This window comes from Oncorhynchus clarkii, chromosome 15 (genome assembly GCF_045791955.1).
Source record: "Oncorhynchus clarkii lewisi isolate Uvic-CL-2024 chromosome 15, UVic_Ocla_1.0, whole genome shotgun sequence".
Classification (NCBI taxonomy): Eukaryota; Metazoa; Chordata; class Actinopteri; order Salmoniformes; family Salmonidae; genus Oncorhynchus; species Oncorhynchus clarkii.
The window spans coordinates 39,068,896-39,088,098 of record NC_092161.1 but is presented as its reverse complement, the minus strand read 5'-3'; the positions used below and the strand labels follow the sequence as shown (position 1 = coordinate 39,088,098).

The 19,203-nt window shown below is 43.3% G+C and overlaps 1 protein-coding gene across 3 annotated transcripts in view; it reads right to left on the bottom strand.

Moving 5' to 3' along the window:
* LOC139367244 (neuropilin-1a-like) overlaps nt 1-16,017 on the bottom strand; it is a 111,719-nt gene extending 95,702 nt beyond the window's left edge. The window contains exons 1-3 of one of the 3 annotated variants that reach the window (XM_071105488.1): nt 15,710-16,017; nt 13,876-14,332; nt 11,469-11,643 (exon numbers count right to left, since the gene is read on the bottom strand). In XM_071105488.1, the coding sequence (XP_070961589.1) occupies nt 11,469-11,643; nt 13,876-13,942 (242 nt within the window). In that variant the 5' untranslated portion in view covers nt 13,943-14,332; nt 15,710-16,017. Of the gene's footprint in view, nt 1-11,468; nt 11,644-13,875; nt 14,480-15,709 lie in introns of those variants that run through there. The other 2 variants (XM_071105486.1, XM_071105487.1) reach the window with 2 other exon arrangements.
* Between the last annotated feature and the right edge of the window lie 3,186 nt (nt 16,018-19,203).

The following is a 19,203-nucleotide window of genomic DNA, read 5'->3' as shown; positions in this document are numbered from 1 at the left end:
TTCAAAGTCAGCAAATCGGCGTTGAAAGTCAGCGGCAAGCATACCTATTTTATCAGCCAACTGTGTGCTCGGGAACGCACTGGTAGAGAGCTTCTCTTTCATGGTCTGGCAGCTGGGAAAGTGGCTCAAATTTTCTTTCCGCATCTGCGTCTCCCACAGAGTCAGTTTGGTTTTAAATGCCTTCACTGTACTGTACATATCAGAGATGACACGATCCCGACCCTGCAGCTGCAAGTTTATTGCATTCAGATGACTCGTAATGTCACACAGAAAAGCCATTTCACACAGAAACATTTCGTCTCGGAGTTGTGTTGTGTCTTTCCCTTTGCTGTCCAAGAACAGACAAATCTCCTCACGAAGCTCGAAACATCTTTGAAGCACCTTTCCCTGGCTTAGCCATCGCACCTCTGTGTGATAAGGCAAATCACCATGCTCCGTTTCTAACTCCGTCAGAAATGCCTTGAACTGGCGGTGATTCAAACCTTTGGCTCTGATAAAGTTAACTGTGCGCGTGATGATGCTCATTACATGCTCCATTTTCAAGGCTTTACCGCACAACGCTTCCTGGTGTATGATACAATGATAAGCTGTCAGCTCACCTGTCGCGTTTTCCTCTTGCATCTTTTCCCGTATCTTCGCCACCAGTCCGCTCCTGTGTCCACACATCGCAGGTGCTCCGTCGGTTGTCAAACCCACGAGTTTTTCCCAAGGCAGCTCCATCTCATTTACACATCTTGACACCTCTTCATACAAATCATGCCCCGTAGTTGTGCCATGCATAGGACGTAAAGCCAAAAACTCCTCTGTCACGCTTAGGTTGGAGTCCACTCCGCGGATGAAAATTGACAACTGGGCAATGTCAGAAATGTCGGTGCTCTCATCCACAGCCAAGGAATATGCAATAAAATCTTTTCCCTTTTTCACAAGCTGCTCTTTTAGATTGATGGACAACTGGTCTACTCTCTCGGCAATGGTGTTTCTGCTCAGACTCACATTTAAAAAGAGTTGCCTTTTTTCTGGGCAAACTTCGTCACAAACTTTAATCATGCAGTTTTTGATGAAATCCCCCTCCGTAAATGGCCGGGCTGATTTAGCGATCTCTTCTGCCAAAATAAAACTGGCCTTGACAGCAGCCTGGCCTTGTGATTTGGCTTTTTTGAACAGAGCCTGTCGAGATTTGAGGCCTCGTTTTAATTCCTCTGCCTTTTGTAGCCTTTGTTCCATGTCCATATTCTTGTTTTTGTCCGCGTGTTTCGTTTCATAATGTCGTCTCAGATTATACTCTTTCAGTACCGCCACACTTTCTCCACACAGAAGACACACAGGTTTTCCAGCTACCTTCGTGAACATATACTCCGACTCCCACCTTGTTTGAAACCCCCGGTTCTCAGTATCCACCTTCCGTTTTGCCATTTTTGATGGGTATCTGAAAGTTAATTTTACTGTGATGCTGACGACTGCTGTGCCAATAAATATTGAAATGAAGCAGCCTACTGCTCGGTGCGTCACCTTTGCATTGTGGGAAATGTAGTATTGGTGCGTGTAAAAGATCTGCGGGCTGCCGGCTTGCTGCGGGCCGGTTCTAATAATAAATCAAGATCATCCCAGGGGCCGTAAAAAACCTTCTTGCGGGCCGGATGTGGCCCGCGGGCCTTGACTCTGACATATGTGCTCTAGGGACTGGGAGGGTGGATGGAGGGAGGAGAAGAAAGACATTGTGAAGTGCTGTTTTCTACTACTACTCCCACCGACATCCCATAATTACCACTTGTTTATTTCCCCTTTCGTTGTTTTGGAAACCTGTTGCTAATCACATCTATATCCAAAAAGAGCTTGAGTTGAGACTGAGTGCTCGTATGTCTTTGGAAAGAGAACACTTAATGAAATTATGGACTGAGAGTGTAATGCTTTTTCATCTTACGCTGGAAGGAAAACATTTTATGATTTTCTTACAGTCCAAAGATCTGTGTCCATGTTACCATGCTGTCCTCTAATCAAGGTTTGCATCCCAAATGGCACCCTATTTGCTACAAAGTGCACTGCTTTTGACCAGGGCCAACAGTGCACTAGGGAATAGGGTGCCATTTGGGATGCAACCATGGACTTGACCATAAAGCTCTTTTCCTGGGAGTCGGTTTCAGATAAAAGCAAAAGCATACTATACGAAATCCCTCAGCTGTGCGGGCTGCGACTTCATCCACCAAAAATGTCCATATAGGGATGCTTGTATGGCTCTGGAGGGAAAAACAAAAAAGGTTGCTGCCAAAAAAAACTCAAGATACTCAATACTCCATCCTCAGTGAACATGGGAGGATTACTCCCCACATTAAAAATGAAATAAAACCTAAAACTTGATATCTTTATATCGTTGTGTAGCAGAGTTATAGGTCTCCAGTTCAGTTTTTTTTTTTTTACGACTGTGGCCCCTTACTCCTCTTATCCTTCCATTCCACTTCATCCCACTGTTTCATCTCCCCCTTCTTCTCCTCCTCTGAAGTGGAGTTCTCTCCTGCGGGGTAGAGGAGTGGCTCGCCTCCCAATCGCAGTGTGCGTGAGCTGGGTGCGCATGAATCAAAGTGGTGACAGAGCAGCAGGGAAGATGGCAGATGTCACAGTGAGAAAGCTTTTCAATCAAGCTGTCCTTCCAACACTGGCCAAGGTGAAAACTTCACCCCGGTAAACCCTTCTCCTCGGGGATAGACACACACACACACACACACACACACACACACACACACACACACACACACACACACACACACACACACACACACACACACACACACACACACACACACACACACACACTCACACACACACACACACTCACACACACACACACACACACACACACACACACACACACACACACATACACACACACACACACACACACTAAGACTTTACAACCATTAACGCTTTGAGTAACATGGAAGATTGATGAGAGAGAGAGAGAGAGAGAGAGAGAGAGAGAGAGAGAGAGAGAGAGAGAGAGAGAGAGAGAGAGAGAGAAAGAGGATTCCTACCCCACTCTCTTTTTCAGCCTTTTGTCCTCTAACTCATGACAGAGGTGAACCTCTCTTTTAAACATGACCCCAGAGAGATAGTTTAGACAGGGCTTTCATCTGCTCGGAAATGCTAATTACACTAGTTATAATGGATCACCGGATGTGTCAGAGGTACTTCTGTATTCTGTGAATGTAGCAGAAGAAAAGGGATTTCTGACGACATGTTTTCTATCATGGCAAGTTATGATTTGGGATAATTCATAGCAACTGCTAACAACTTCACTTGATGGAAATTGCTATCTGTCACGCCCTGACCGTAGAAATCTTTTTATTCTCTATGTTTGGTTGGTCAGGGTGTGACTCGGATGGGAAACTCTATGTTTCTATGTTTTGGCCGGGTATGGTTCTCAATCAGGGACAGCTGTCTATCGTTGTCTCTGATTGGGAATAATACTTAGGCAGCCTTTTTTCCTTTTGTATTTTGTGGGTAGTTGTCTTTGTTAGTGGCCTGTATAGCCCTAGTAAGCTTCACGTTCGTTTTTGTTGTTTATTGTTTTGTTGGCGACATTTAAAAGAAAGAGAACGGCGATCGTGACACTATCAGTGGTGCTGTCACAATGTAGTTTGAGATACAATGTACTTCCTACTGTACAACACTGGAGACTGATGTTACGCAGAATTACCATTATCATTTCAACCGCCATTGTCCTGTAAGAAACGGTGCTGCTGCTCTCTTCATTTTGTCTCATTGTGCGGATCTGCCTCTGTTATTTGAACTCTGCTTTGATCTTGAAAAGCATAAATGCCTCACTGGTACATTCTTACATAAAAGACAACCATAAACAGCTATAAGTGTCTCAAACAATTCATATCAAGCCTCTTCCCCTGGCCCTGAGAGGTCACAGCCTGCCAGCCCATGTTAAAAGGCATGACCTTGCTGATGGAGGATAAAAAAAGGCCTTGTTACATTCCTGCCTTGTTTATTTTTGTCCATGACAACGGCTGATGGACGATCACGCAACCCACTCACAAGTTTTCCTCATTTGCTTGTGCGGTGGTGGAGCGTGAGAGGGGCCTTTAATCCCAAATGGCACTTTATTCCCTTAATAGTGCACTACTTTTGACCAGGGCACATAGGTGTCTATTCAAAAGTAGTGCACTGTATAGGGAATAGGGTGCCATTTGGGACACATCCAGGGTGAGATAAGGGAAGTGAAGCGCACTTTATTCAGGGAATTTTTTGGGAGAGTTATAGAGCACTTCCCCAAAGAAATAGAGCCTCTCCAGATAGGAGAGAGAACTCCCACTGATCCCAAACCCCATCAGGAAGCCACAGATCCAGCCAGGCTGTATAGACGTTGTGTGGCAGTACCAGGGAAAGCAATCACAGCATTGAGTCCCATGCACACACCCTCTTCTTGCCCACAGTACCCCTCCTCTACTCTGAATAACTCAGTGGAACGAGTGGACTTCATTGTTAAACATGAGTGTTGTGTTATGAAGCTATGAGTCAGTCAGGGTGTCAGGATCCCTGCTTAACAAAATAACCTGTATGAAAAGAGAACTCTCCAGAACCAACAGGGGGCTGAGTACTACTTTCCCCTTTCCCTGCTTTCCCTGCTGTAACTCATGTCTGCAGTGTAGGTCTGTGTAGGTTTCTTTCCAAATGGCACCCTATTCCTTACATAGTGCACTACTTTTGGTCAAAAGGTCAAAAGCCTGGTCAAAAGTAATGCACTATATAGGGAATAGGGTCCCATTTGGACGCAAGCCTGTAGTCCAGCAGGCCTGACCTAGACGAATGCCTGGCAGGGAGGGCGGAGAGTGGAGGGCAGCGGGGCAGGCAGGATGTACATTGTCTCAGGCCACAGAGGAGAGTGTTTGTCTTCCCAGCGGGGTATGTTGCTCTCCGAGGGGGCTACTAGACAGGAGAGGGGAGTGGGGTCATAATTAGAGAGGGGGAAAGGCTGCTTTTTCAAGCCTAGAATTATGGGCAGTCACAGTCAGGAGCGGGGAAGAGAGGAGAGCAAGTGGGGAGCTCACTTCAGAGCCATTGTGTGTGAGGCAAGCTGAAGCTTTCACTCACTCATTGACTGACTTTCTCACTCTCCTTCTCTCCACTCCTTTCTCACCACAAAGGGCAGACCTTCTTCAGAAGGCATTCCCCATTTATTTTCACCCCACCCTCCCCAGCTAGTATATTTGGTTCCTTGGAAGTTGTGTGAATGTACGTTTCTGGTTTCTCATTGGTTCTGGGAACGAAGCTATACGTTTTCTGACTGATAAAAGTGAGAGAAAAAAATGTACGTTCTGAGAACAGAAGTGAAAATGTTGCCTGTTCTGGGAACGCACATTTTTTTCAGGTTGCAGGGAGGTTCTGAGAACGTTTTACTATGGTTCCCTGAAAGTTTTTCTGGGAGGTTAAATTAACATTCTGGTAATTAAAAGTATAGCTTATTTGAAGGTAATTAAATAACGTTCTAAGAACATGTTCCAATAATAATTTTAATAACACTGCTAGCATAATAACACTAATTGTATTGAACTCCAAGCACAGAAAGGACACATGGAAATGTGATTAATCTAGTCTATTCAAACAGATCCCAAATCAAAGGAAAAAAAGCACTCAAGAAGATCATGTGTGGCCAATTAGTGGGCGTGGCCAACACACCTGAACACACTTAACAAGATAGTGGAAAGAGAGAGTTTAGTTGACGTTATGCTGAAGTACTGAAATTCCCACAGAAGAACATGGTTTCTTAACATTCCCCAAACTATTTGAGAACATTCCCAATGTCAAACCAGTTTCAGAACATTCCTAGAACCTTACCAAAATGTAAATGAAATTGTTAGAAAACATTCTGGTAAAGTAATGAAATATCAAGATAATGTTTTTTTTTTTGTCAAATTCCTTAAATGTGTTAAGAATGTTCCAAAGCCAAGCAACTATCCTACACCATTCTCAGAAGGTTGTGGGAAGGTTGTATGAAAATAACCATAGGACAACCACACTCTCACCAAGCTCTAAGAAACATATGGTTCTCAGAACGTTATGTGCTAGCTGGGATACCTCCTCGCTATCTCAGGACTGCACAGCCTGTCGCATAGGAATTCACTGTTCTCTGAGCTCCGCAATCACAGGCCAGGCAGAAAGTGAAAAGAGGGACAAGGGAATAGGGAGACTCACTCTCATTTAAAAAGTATCCTATTCTCATCTCTCCATTTTAACCCATCTTTCTCTCAAAAACGTAGGAGAGGAAAGAGAGAAATTCTCATATAGAAAGCATCCTCTCCTCTTCTACTTCATCAATCAATTTGAACCCCTCTTTCCCTCTAAAGGTAGCTCTACTCTACTGCACCATAGCTTCAAGGGGATTTCACAATATGTAGGCCTAGAAAAAAATCTGTGTCTTTTTGTTTGGTCAGTGGATACAAGCAGATCAATGATTCATTGTGCTGTCAAAAGCATATTATATCGGTGGCATGTTGATTCCAGCCAACGCAGCTTTCACAGAAAGCAACAACAACACAGTCAACAAGGTTTTTTAGCAAAGGTTTTCTAAGTCTCCCATTGAATGGAGTATGTTTGAATTTTACAGAATACGACCTCAATCTTCGAGAAAATCTCCTAATAAATGTTTTTATTAAAACAGAAAAAGACTGTTCAAATTATCATTCCACTTCCTATATGTGAAATACAATATATATACAATATGTGTATGTGGACACCCCTTCAAATTAGTGGATTTGGCTATTTCAGCCACACCCGTTGCTGGCAGGTGTATAAAGTTGAGCACACCGCCATGCAATCTCCATAGACAAACATTGGCAGTAGAATGGCCTTACTGAAGAGCTCAGTGACTTTCAATGTGGCACAGTCATAGGATGCTATCTTTCCAACAAGTCAGTTCCTTGGATTTCTGTTCTGCTAGAGCTGCCCCAGTCAGCTGTAAGTGCTGTTATTGTGAAGTAGAACATTTTAGGAGCAACAATGGCTCAGCCGCAAAGTGGGAGGCCACACTAGCTCACAGAAAGGGACCGCCTAGTGCTGAAGTGCGTAGAATATAAAAATTGTCTGTCCTCGGTTGCAACACTCACTACTGAGTTCCAAACTGCCTCTGGAAGCAACGTCAGCACAACAACTGTTCATCGGGAGCTTCACAAGCCTAAGATCACCATGCACTGTGCCAAGCATAGGTTGGAGGGGTGTATAGCTCACCGGCATTGGACTCTGGAGCAGTGGAAATGCATTCTCTGGAGTGAGAAATCACAATTTTGGAATGAGATGTTCGACGAGCAGCTGTCCACATACTTTTGGCCATGTAGTTAATGTCTGTCACTTGTTTATGACTTCATATCCAGCCAAACATCCATTTCTCCATGACACGGCATAACTGCCACAACTACATGTCTGTCTAACACTTTATCAGATTGTAGTGAACTTAATAAGTACCCAGAAGGCAAGCTCATATAATATACATTTACTCAATTTTGCCTTCTCGCCAAGAAAGCTGTTCATTCCACTGAAGATCAGAACGAATTGACTTAAAATATTTGTCTTGACGGACTGGGCTTTTACCTCAAACTTCTCAAGGTTTCTGTGAGAATACACGTTAGTGCCATGAGAGTCTATATTACAGTGTGTGGAAAGGTTAAATTAATTTGTGGAATTTAATTCCTTCTTAATGGTTTTGAGCCAATCGGTTGTGTTAGGACAAGGTAGGGGGTATACAGAAGATAGCCCTATTTGGTAAAAGAACAGCTCAAATAAGCAAAAATACATGAATGTCAGTCAATTCGGAACATTTTAAGAACTTTGAAAGTTTCTTCAAGTGCAGTCGCAAAAATCATCAAGCGCTATGATGAAACTGGCTCTCATGAAGAACGCACAGGAATGGAAGACCCAGAGTTACCTCTGCTGCAGAGGATAAGTTCATTAGAGTTACTAACCTCAGAAATTGCAGCCCAAATAAATGCTTCACAGAGTTCAAGTAAGAGACACATTTCAACATCAACTGTTCAGAGGAGACTGTGTGAATCAGGCTTTCATGATCGAATTGCTGCAAAGAAACCATTACTGAAGGACACCAATAAGAAGAAGAGATTTGCTTGAGCGAAGAAACACGAGCAATGGACATTAGACCGGTGGAAATTCGTCCTTTGGTCTGGAGTCCAAATTGGAGATTTTCAATTCCAAACTGCCATGTCTTTGTGAGAAGCGGTGTGGGTGAATGGATGATCTCCGCATGTGTATTTCCCACCTTAAAGCATGGAGGAGGAGGTGTGATAGTGTGGGGGTGCTTTGCTGGTGACACTGTCTGTGATTTATTTATAATTCAAGGCACAGTTAACCAGCATGGCTACCACAGCATTCTGCAGCAATACGCCATCCAATCTGGTTTCGGCTTAGAGGGACTATCATTTATTTTTCAACAGGACAATGACCCAACACATCTCCAGGCTGTGTAAGGGATATTTGACCAAGAAGGAGAGTGATGGAGTGCTGCATCAGTTGACCTGACCTCCATAATCCCCCAACCTCAACCAAATTGAGATGGTTTGGGAAGAGTTTGACTGCAGAGTGAAGGAAAAGCGGCCAACAAGTGCTCAGCACATGTGGGAACTCCTTCAAGACTGTTGGAAAAGCATTCCAGGTGAAGCTGGTTGAGAGAATGCCAAGAGTGCGCAAAGCTGTGATCAAGGCAAAGGGTGGCTATTTGAAGAATCTCAAATATAAAACATATTTTGATTTGTTTAACACATTTTTGTTTACTACATGATTCCATATGTGTTATTTCATAGTTTTGATGTCTTCACTACATTGTAGAAAATAGTATAAATATAGAAAAACCCTTGAATGAGTAGGTGTTCTATAACTTTTGACTGGTAGTGTACATAGGGAATTGGGCAATATTTGAGACGTAACCCTAACTCTCCAAACAAACCCGTTAGGGAGGGAGTGCCAGCAGTCACACATGTTACAACAGAGGTAGGATCAGCCACTGATAGTTTTTACAAGCACTTTCAGCTTGATTCTTGTTTGGTTTGTTGATAACGGTCATGTAGGAGCACATGTATAGCATGTGTGTTCCATTTGGACCACTAATTAGATTGCAGGGGAGTGCACTGAGGCATGCATTGTAGCTGCCTGCTTCTCCCCTACCCGCTTGTCAATCAGATAAGGAAGGCAATGTCGCCATTCTGGTGCTGGCCATTATCAGTTTCCAGTATGTAAGGGGTGTTTGTGTGAGTCGAGCTGCGAATAGACAGCCCATGGTAGTCTGATTACTGCTGTTGTACAAATCACATCAACCAACCGAACCGCTATCTACCAACAAAGACAGCACGGCCATGATGCACATGCCTCTCAAGCCTTAATCGATTTAGATATGACATGTCCCTCTTGCTACTAACACAATAGCGGCATTCACTTTACAAAGCACTACTGGGCTATTTGAGTTGAAACTTTTTGAATGAGAGTAATTGAATGACTGCATCTTAATAAACTGCACCCTATGGGCTCTGGTCAAAAGTAATGCACTATGTAGGGAATAGGGTTCCATTTGGCATCCAGACAATGTCACTGACCATCTTCCTCAGCCAGTCTAAAGTGAACACATAACAAGGTGAAATAGTGAAGTGGAACTAGTGGAACTAAAGTCTCCATTAAAACATATGAAACAGTAGCAGACCAAGTAGAGCAGAGGAGAGGTGGTTAAAATAGAAGAGCCTTGAGATCAATCGGGCCCTGTTTCTCCACTGTATGTAACTGTATCCCGGATGGCACCCTATTCCCTATGTGGTACACTACTTTTCAATAGAACCCTATGGAAAACCCTATGGGCTCTGGTCAAAAGTAGTGCATTATGTAGGGAATAGGGTGCCATTTAGTATGCATACAACTGTGTGAACCACATGAGTCACTAGTGACTTGATTAAGTTTTACAGACGTCTCTGCAGATCAGTTGTTAGTGTGTTTCTCTCTAGCACTGAGGTTTATATCCCGTGACCACTCTATGGGCAGTATTACACAGTAATATACACATTACACCCTGGCTCCGCTCCAAACATAACAAGCACATTTGGCAACGGTAGGGACAAGAAAAATAACATGCTCTTTATCTACAACTAACAAATGTACAGGCAGACAAGCAATTGATGGCATGGCAGTTCAGTCCCCACTTGGAAAACAGAAAACTTTAATCGACCTTGGATTGAAACGAACGGCAGAAGTCATTTGAAAAACGACACGACAATGGATCAAACTTGAAATTCACCGAGTTTATTTATTTTAACTGAAAAAGAGTGTGCTTTTCAACAACACCGGAAACTCATTCCTGGTTCATTTCATTGACAAACAGACATGCACTTGCACGCACGCACACACACGTGCACACACAGCCGTCCCGCTGCGCAACCTTGGGTTTTGGGAAACTTTAACAGATGCTGGGTAGTGACACCTGAGCCAGAAGAAGTCAGAACCATCAGGATCCTTCTCTAGAAGACAGGAGTGGTCAACCAGGCAGTAAATCGCAGACTGCCCCTTTAAAGACGCAAATAAAGCGGTATATACCTACAGTTTCTTTTTTCACCACACTTTTTTTGTTGATTTCACTTTGAATTCAAATGTGTTGACAACTCAATCAAATGTAAATCAAAACTATAGATGTTGAACTGACGTCTGTGCACAGTGGATAGAGATCATGATATAACAGTACAATCTTTGGACCTACACTGTATTCAGTGAAAACACAAAGGGCGTAGCAGCGAGAGAAAGAGCTGAGCTTGGGCGTAGTGCGTAGTGGGGATACAGTAACAGTATCCAGCCGTATTCACTCTGCGTGTTCTCTAGCTGCCCCTCCAGCATAAACAACGGCTCAGAAGAAACACACACACACACACACACACACACACACACACACACACACACACACACACACACAGGGAGAAGGGTGGAGGGTAAGGGCGCAGTCAAGGACAGAGGCAGCGCAAGAGCCAGTCAGCCCAGGCTAAGGCATTGCATGTCTTGCTTCACCTCAGGGCACCACTGACACAGGGAGGCAGCAGGTTCATCACATTACTGTGGAGCTCTGGTTTCATAGGCAGCTGCCAGGTTAACCGTTTAGCCCTAGTCTGGTTTAATACCTTACATCTTAAAAGTTAAACAGGGATTTGTAACTAACCCAGCAAGAAGGGTAATGAGTTAAGACATCCACTAAAGTTTAGACAGCCACTAAATGGGATTACTTCCTCAATGATGTGAAACCATGATAACAGGAAAAATATTACAACATAGTAATACAATTACTCTCAAACAATGACCAGCAAAGAAACTCCAATCCAAGGATTTTTTTTAATACTCATGTTGCCCAGTACTGCGCGCTCAAGAATTCCACGACCACTAGATGGCGGGCTTTCATGTACAATATGCAGGAGTGGAGTAGAAGGCAGCCAACTTACTTGCACTCTCTGTCCTCGAGATCAAAATGCGGGTTAAAGTTGATTAGAATTCTCTGGTGAGGTCCAGGCGCTGTAATCACCCAAACGCATTTCTGAGATGGCAAATATGATGCCGGATAGCCAGGTGAAGTGAGGTAATTCGCATTCGTTATTCTGATGTTGTCCCCACACTTGTCTGCAAGAAAGAACGTGGAAAAAAATACAGTTAGCACAACACCCCAAAGCAACGCAGATGGCCTACAGAGTCAATCATGTTGGCAAGAGTATGTGTTATAAGCAATTATAGCCTAGGTGTTCTAAACTATAGGCTATATTATTGTAGAGATGGAAATGAGGGGGATCTGTTCAAAATCAAACTGGATTTGAGTTGATCTGAATGTCAAAACAATCATTATAAAAGTACATTCAGGATCATCATTTATAGGCCCACCCACGCCATACAAATATTTTCCTACATTGTCTAAAGATGTCTTAACTAGACCAATCGAATATGCTTTTGGCTAAGTTAGATAGGCTACATGCGTAAAGACGCACGGGTAAGGTACATCCTTTCTGACCATCAAAATGCTAACAATTAGGGAGCCTAATTCCCCCAAATCTGAGAAATTGAGAGTTTGGGACTGTGGTTCTATCTGCATTTTTGTAAAAATGTTGTTATTGACATAGCCTTGTTCTGTTCAATGTTCTCTACCTATGTACCCCAATTTGGATTGTTAAGTTAAAAATAATACAATATAAACATGTCTCATTTAATTCAAGCTAATTCTCTCAGAATCACATTGTTTCTGATAGAACCTTTATAGTCCCAAACTCTCGAAATGTATTTTAAATGTATTAATTTGCTCAGATGAGATAATACACTTTTTACAGGCTTGACGTTAAACTATACAGTTGTTCACAAACATTACAAAAAGTGTAATTAGTGTTATTAATCTTATTTAGTGTTATTATCGATCACTATTGGTGTTTTATGTTGGGGCATAACGGTTAGGATAAATATGTTAGTCACTTATAGCCCAAGTTAAAATTATAAATGTTCTTACTTTTACGCTTGAAAAATTTTTAAATCTGTGAAATGTCACCGACAGTAATTAGCTAGAACAACTCGTAATGACTAAGGGCCATATACCCTGGCAAGGAGTAATTGATTAATGTAGAGGATACCCTGGCAAGGAGTAATTGATTAATGTAGAGGACTGAGAGTGGACGGGGAACGGATACTACACTGTGGCTGTGCGGGGTTTGGCTGAGCTTCGATAGGAATGGCCGATATGGTGCCATGTGACTTGTAGACAATATATCATATGGCAATAACGCCAAATAATTCGAAAGTATTATAAATCCGATTACTTCCCAGATTATATGTGGCGAGCTACATTTATTTGTGGATTGGGGGTATGAAAACACAGGCTGAACACAGACACAGACTAAACTTTATTAACAAATGATTATCGCCTTATAAAACGTATTTTTCTTTTCATACAGACCACTTCTCCAAGCGCCAGAGAATAACGCGCCTTTCTTGTGTCTAGAGGCAACCCACTTCAAGTAGCCCAAATTACCCTATCAATTTATCTCAATGTATGTGTGCGAAGTCATGCGTTTGGATTATAACTACAATCTGCCATGTAAAGTAGGCTACTTGAAATTAGTTTGAATAGGATGGGTGACAATGCGATGTTCAAGAGAATGGGAAATATAGCTAGTTCTTTCTTTGTCTTTCTTTAGCTTTTCTCGTAAATAAGTTTACTCATAGAAACGAAACAATTAGGCTAAGTGTCGCCTATATGCTACAGCAAGAAACAGCCTACTACTGTACCCAAACTTTGACAGACTCTTTTCATAATATTCTACAAAAATAGAAGAACCTGCACACTCAAATAATAAGGCGGTGGCAATGACAGCACTGACCCGCGGGGAAGACTTGACAGGTGAACGCATGGTGGTTTTGAGACTCATGTGTCCTTAAAGGTCAAATGCAGCAGTTTTTTGTCTCAATGTCAAATAACAATTAAGTACCTTACAGTGATTGTTTTCAATTAAAAATAAGTCAAATTTTGCTAGGACTGTCTGTGAGTGGTCTGAATGAGGAGGGGAAAACTGAAAACTGGATGTAATTGGCAGAGAGGTTTGGAACTCTCTTTTTTATTTGTCTAATAACTAATGTACCGCCTGGTGATGTCACCAGGCATGCCAAAACTCCATCCCACCAAAACAGGCTGAAATTTCAGGCTGTCTTTTCAAACAGCTGTTAGACTACACTAAAATTGTAATTTTCACAATTTCAGAGAATTATTCCAACCTCATTATGTGGATATATAAAACACAGCTAAATCATGTTTGTGGCTGCACTGGGCCTTTAACAACATCAGGATAAGTATCCCAGCATATAATAGTTGTCACTTACCATTTTTGAAAGCTTTAGCAACGAAGAAGATTTCCATTAAGAGGAACAGCACTAATCCACAATGCATCCTTGTTTTGTTAGAAAAATATTCATAGGAAAAACAAAAAACAAAAAACGAACCTAAATAAACTCCTCCCGAGGTTTTCAGGCCGTGTTAGTCTTCCATATTTTCAAGCTTGGGGCTGAAGGAAAACAAATAAAGCAGAAGTGTCTTGACTGAGGCAGTTGAAATGTGTCTAGATATGTCTCAGGTTGTCTGCTGCATCCTGTCATTCAGCTCCGGTTTCCTCTCTCCTCTTCCAGTTGAGTTCCTCTCTCAAACGCTGGCGTTGCCATTTCCTCCACACAAGTCATCGGAGCTAGCAAAGGAAGAAGTAAAAAGCCCAGGCACCAGCACCAACAACTCCCGTTTCAACTCCTTGGAAACGATGACAAGGCAAGAGGTAAACCGTCGGTGCTAAATGGAAATAAATATTGAAAGTAAGCAGAAGCAGTGGTGATGATATTCGTTTCAAATGTGGGCAGATCATCAAATCAAGCTCGTGTTGTGGCCCTTCGCGCCCTGCTCATTCTCAAATCTGACAGGACACGAACTAGTAATACTAACATCTGGCGAAAGGCATTGCCATAAAAGGGGCTTAAAGCGATGGATACACCCCCTAATTTGAGAACGCTTTTCCTCTTTTCAAATAGTGTGCTGCCTGCCTCAGCCTGACTGCTCGAGCCGAAATCTCAGAGGGGTCTCTGATTGGTTTGATTACAAATGTGCAAAGCCCAACCTTTGGAAGCCACCTCTCTCTTTATTAGCGGAGGAGGTCTCGGCTCCTGCTCCGAGACTCACTAGACTCGCTCTCACTCGCAGATCACCAGCCAGACCTGAAAGTGTCAGCGTATAGGCGCGGGCGCTCTCTCTCTTTCACCATCCCTCCCCTAGGAGATGGACTGTCACAATGTGTAAGATGCCACTAAACTCCCTAATCAACTATGCTAACAAACATCACGACTGGAGAACAATAACATAGACCACTGTCTGCCCCCGAAACTTGAATGTTTGTGTGCCAAACGACTTCTCTCAGAGCTACTATAGTAATTCGGAATAAAATGAGCTCCCTGGGAGAGAATAGCCTCAATTCTATTTTGTATTCAATATCGAATTATCATGCTAAAGAAGATATATTTATTTGAAATATTCATATATTTTAACATTGATCTATTTTTTACCCATTAATAGGCTACTTAGATATACTACTTGTAAAAACATGTTTTATTTTATTTTGTATTTTATTTGACCTTTATTTATCTAGGCATGTCAGTTAAGAACACATTCTTATTTACAATGACAACCTACAGTTAAAGCATGAATCGTGATAGAGCAATCATTAAAACGTCACATTGAAACTTTAGGGAAACCCAATAGAACTGCAGAGCATCAAGCAATTTGGCATTTCAAACTGTCTCTTCTTGTGGCATTGCACAAAATAATGAATTATATTCAACATGGAATGGCTTTGGACAAGCTGCTCTGCTCACATCTGGTATAAAATGGTACGCAACTTCCCTGACACGAATCCAAAAGCGTCTAACATTCCTTACATGTGGAAATCTGAATTACAGAGTAATTCAACATTTAAAGCAATATTCTTATGGACACCACACAACTTGCATTCCTTGCGTGCTATGCTGTTCAGAGAGATAATACTTAAATTGAGTGTATTTTCAAAGCCATGTGAATGAAAGCTAAGAGCATTCTTCACTCAGTGCTCTCCATATAGCAAAATTGTTCTGCCTCTCCTGATTTAAACCCAGCCACGCAAAGCAAGCAAACGGCAATCACCTGTGTCTCGTAGACTCACTCACAACCCCATATGTATCCGATATCGAAGCGAAGCAGCTGTCGGCAGGCTGACAGTAACCCCTCTCTATTTCTCTCTATCAAATGCTGCGGACTTCTTTCCCAAATCGGTAAACATCAAAATCACCACAGGAAAGGACATGTCTCCACAGGTGATGAGAGAGATAGTCAATTTCCAAGTATTTTACTCGTCAATCAATAGCTTTTATGTTTGCAACCTTCCGCTGGGGCCGGTCCGGGGCAGCCCTGTAGTGCAACTCCTCCGCTCCGCTCAAAGGCACGCAGCCGCTGCCGATATCTCCGAGACTCAACTCAGTGCATAGACAGCCACCTTTCCGCCGTCACAAGTGAGGGAAACGGGATTTGCGCTGACAATGAACAGCTCTGCGCCCGTAATAGACAGCCAGTCCAAAAAAATCACAGCATTGGAGAAGATATCTCCTGTATAGATCCTTGATTGATTTTATGCATTGAATTGAATGTAGGCCGATTCCTTATTTTTGTATCTGTACTGCGCGTCACGCACCACTCTTGTTTCTGATTGCTGTTTTCCGCTACTGTAGCGCTGCTGAGAACACAGGACTGGTTTGGAGTCTCCGGCGTCTCGAGACCCAGCTAGCCAGTCACACGCGCCTTTACCAGGAGGTTGCATCGGCAATGGAGTTGCAGATTAAACTGCCGTGGCAGTCTCCAGACTAGACTCTGTACATATATCTGTGTCACAAAGTGAATTAGAGTAGGACACATCTGAACACACCCGCATCATTAGCACTGACATTACAACTGCCAATCATTTTACTCATTCTCTATATTACAGGATATTAGTCTTCTGAAGCGCTCACGTTGAATGTGTTAAAATTCAAATGTAATTTTGACCGGCATCTTGAAGTGTCTAGTACTGTTGAGACCTGGGCTGGGGAGCGCGCGTAGGGCGCACTCAATCCTGTGTGTTTGGAACTTCCTATTGACCAAGAAGTAGGATAAACAAACCCTGTGTCATGATTTGAATAATGTCTTGTGAAAATAAAACAAATGTGAGTTATTGATTGGCATGACAGTTTAAACGAGCTGAACACACGACGTTCCAAAGTACTTTGGAGATTGTTATTCATTAACATAAAGATTTAACTCCCATTGATGTCACATTGAAATGAATCTCATCCAACGCATGAAAAAGAATTGCTGAAATATTGACTCAGACTGCATTCTCAACACACCAGCGTGGCACCGAGGTTGCAGGGTCTGGGAGACAGAAAATGTGTCTTGGAGACGGCCTCCAACTGAGAGCTCACACGATAAGGTGGTATGGAGGCATCTTGGGGAATTCCCTAATGTCTATAAGACTTCTATATTTGCAAACAAGTGTATACTTAAGCAATAAGGCCTGGGGGGGTACAGTGTATGGTACAGTGCATTCGGAAAGCATTCAGACCACTTAACTTTTTCCACATTTTGTTACATTACTGCCTTATTCTAAAATCGAGGTCAACAAATGTTCCTCGTCCATCTACACACAATACCCCATAATGACAAAGCGAAAACCGGTTTTTAGATTTTCTTTTGCAAATGGGAGAAACTCCCCGAATACAGGTGTGCCAAGCTTGTCGCATTATACCCAAGAAGACTCAAGGCTGTAATCGCTGCCAAAGGTGCTTCATCAAAGTACTGAGTAAGGGGTCTGAATACTTATGTAAATAATATATTTCAGTTTTTATTTTTAATACATTTGCAAAAATTTCGAAAAAAAGTGTTTGCTTTGTCATTATTGGGTATTGTGTCACGTTCTGACCTTAGTTCTTTTGTTATGTCTTTGTTTTAGTATGGTCAGGGCGTGAGTTGGGAGGGTTGTCTATGTTAGATTTTCTATGATTTGCTATTTCTGTGTTTGGCCTGGTATGGTTCTCAATCAGAGGCAGCTGTCAATCATTGTCCCTGATTGAGAACCATATTTAGGGAGCCTGTTTTCTATTGTATTTCGTGGGAGAATATTTTCTGTTCTGTGTTTTATTTCACCGTTCAGGACTGTTCGTTTGTCGTTTTATTGTTTTTGTTTCAATGTTCACTATTCGTATTAACAATCAAGATGAACACTTACCACGCTGCGCTTTGGTCCTCGCCTTCATACGACGACCGTTACAGAATCACCCACCACCAAAGGACCAAGCAGCCGGGCTAGAGTGGGCATCGATCGGCCGGGCTAGAGTGGGCATCGAGCCAGGTGCCATGAAGCCGGCTCAGCGCATCTGGTCTCCAGTGCGTCTCCTCGGGCCGGGGTACATGGCACCAGCCGGGTGTCCCCGGTTCGCCAGCACAGCCCAGTGCGGTCTATTCCACCTCGCCACACTGGCCTGGCTACGGTTAGCAGTCAACCAGGTAAGGTTGGGCAAGCTCGGTGCTCGAGAGCTCCAGTGCGCCCTCACGGTCCTGTCTATCCGGTGCCACCTCCACGCACCAGCCCTTCGGTGGCAGCCCCCCGCACCAGGCTGTCTCTCCGTCTCCTCCCTACAGGTGCTCCCGTCTGTCCTGAGCTGCCAGAGTCTCCCATCTGTCCTGAGCTGCCATTGTCTCCCGTCTGTCCTGAGCTGCCAGAGACTCCCGTCTGTCCTGAGCTGCCAGAGCCGACCGCCAGTCAGGTGCTGCCAGAGCCGCCTGTCAGTCAGGAGCTGCCAGAGCCGCCTGTCAGTCAGGTGCTGCCAGAGCCGCCTGTCAGTCAGGAGCTGCCAGAGCCGCCTGTCAGTCAGGAGCTGCCAGAGCCACCTGTCAGTCAGGAGCTGCCAGAGCCGTCCGTTACTCCGGTGCTGCCGGAATCGCACTTCACTCCGGAGCTGCCAAAATCGCCCTTCACTCCGGAGCTGCCAGAGTCTCCGAATCCATTTTTGAATAAGGCTGTAATGTAACAAAATGTGGGAAAAGTAAAGGGGTCTGAATACTTTCCGAATGCTCTGTATTTGGCCAATATATCACGGGCTAAGAGCTGTTCTTATTTACGACTGCTGGCATGTATTCATTGATGCAAACAAAAACCAGGCGTCCCCCCCAAAAATGGACCAATATTTATTTTTTTACATCACATAATGTATCTTTCATATTTCTGTGTTTCATCATTTTCCTTCAATTAGCAAGTGGCTCAATCTACTGTGTCTCACAGGAGAAAGTATCCGAGTGGGCGAAACAGAGCCCCTCTGTATCTCTTCGTGTAGACCATCTATCAGATGCTGTCTGGTCCAAACGAGTATGACATTGTTGCAGCCCGTAGCATTGAATGCGAGGGAAGCCAGCGAGCATTTGGCCTCCCTTGATAAAAAAAAAGTATAAAAAATGTGTCAATCAGCGTCTAGCTAAAAAACTGTGTCAAAAGAAGCCAGCTTGGATTTGGCGTCACTCCTATCAAATTCCTTTGAGAGCATACATCTCGTTGTGTTTTTGTCCTCTGGTGGCTAGCTATCCAGCTAGCTAAACCTGTCCCTTTCCTAAAT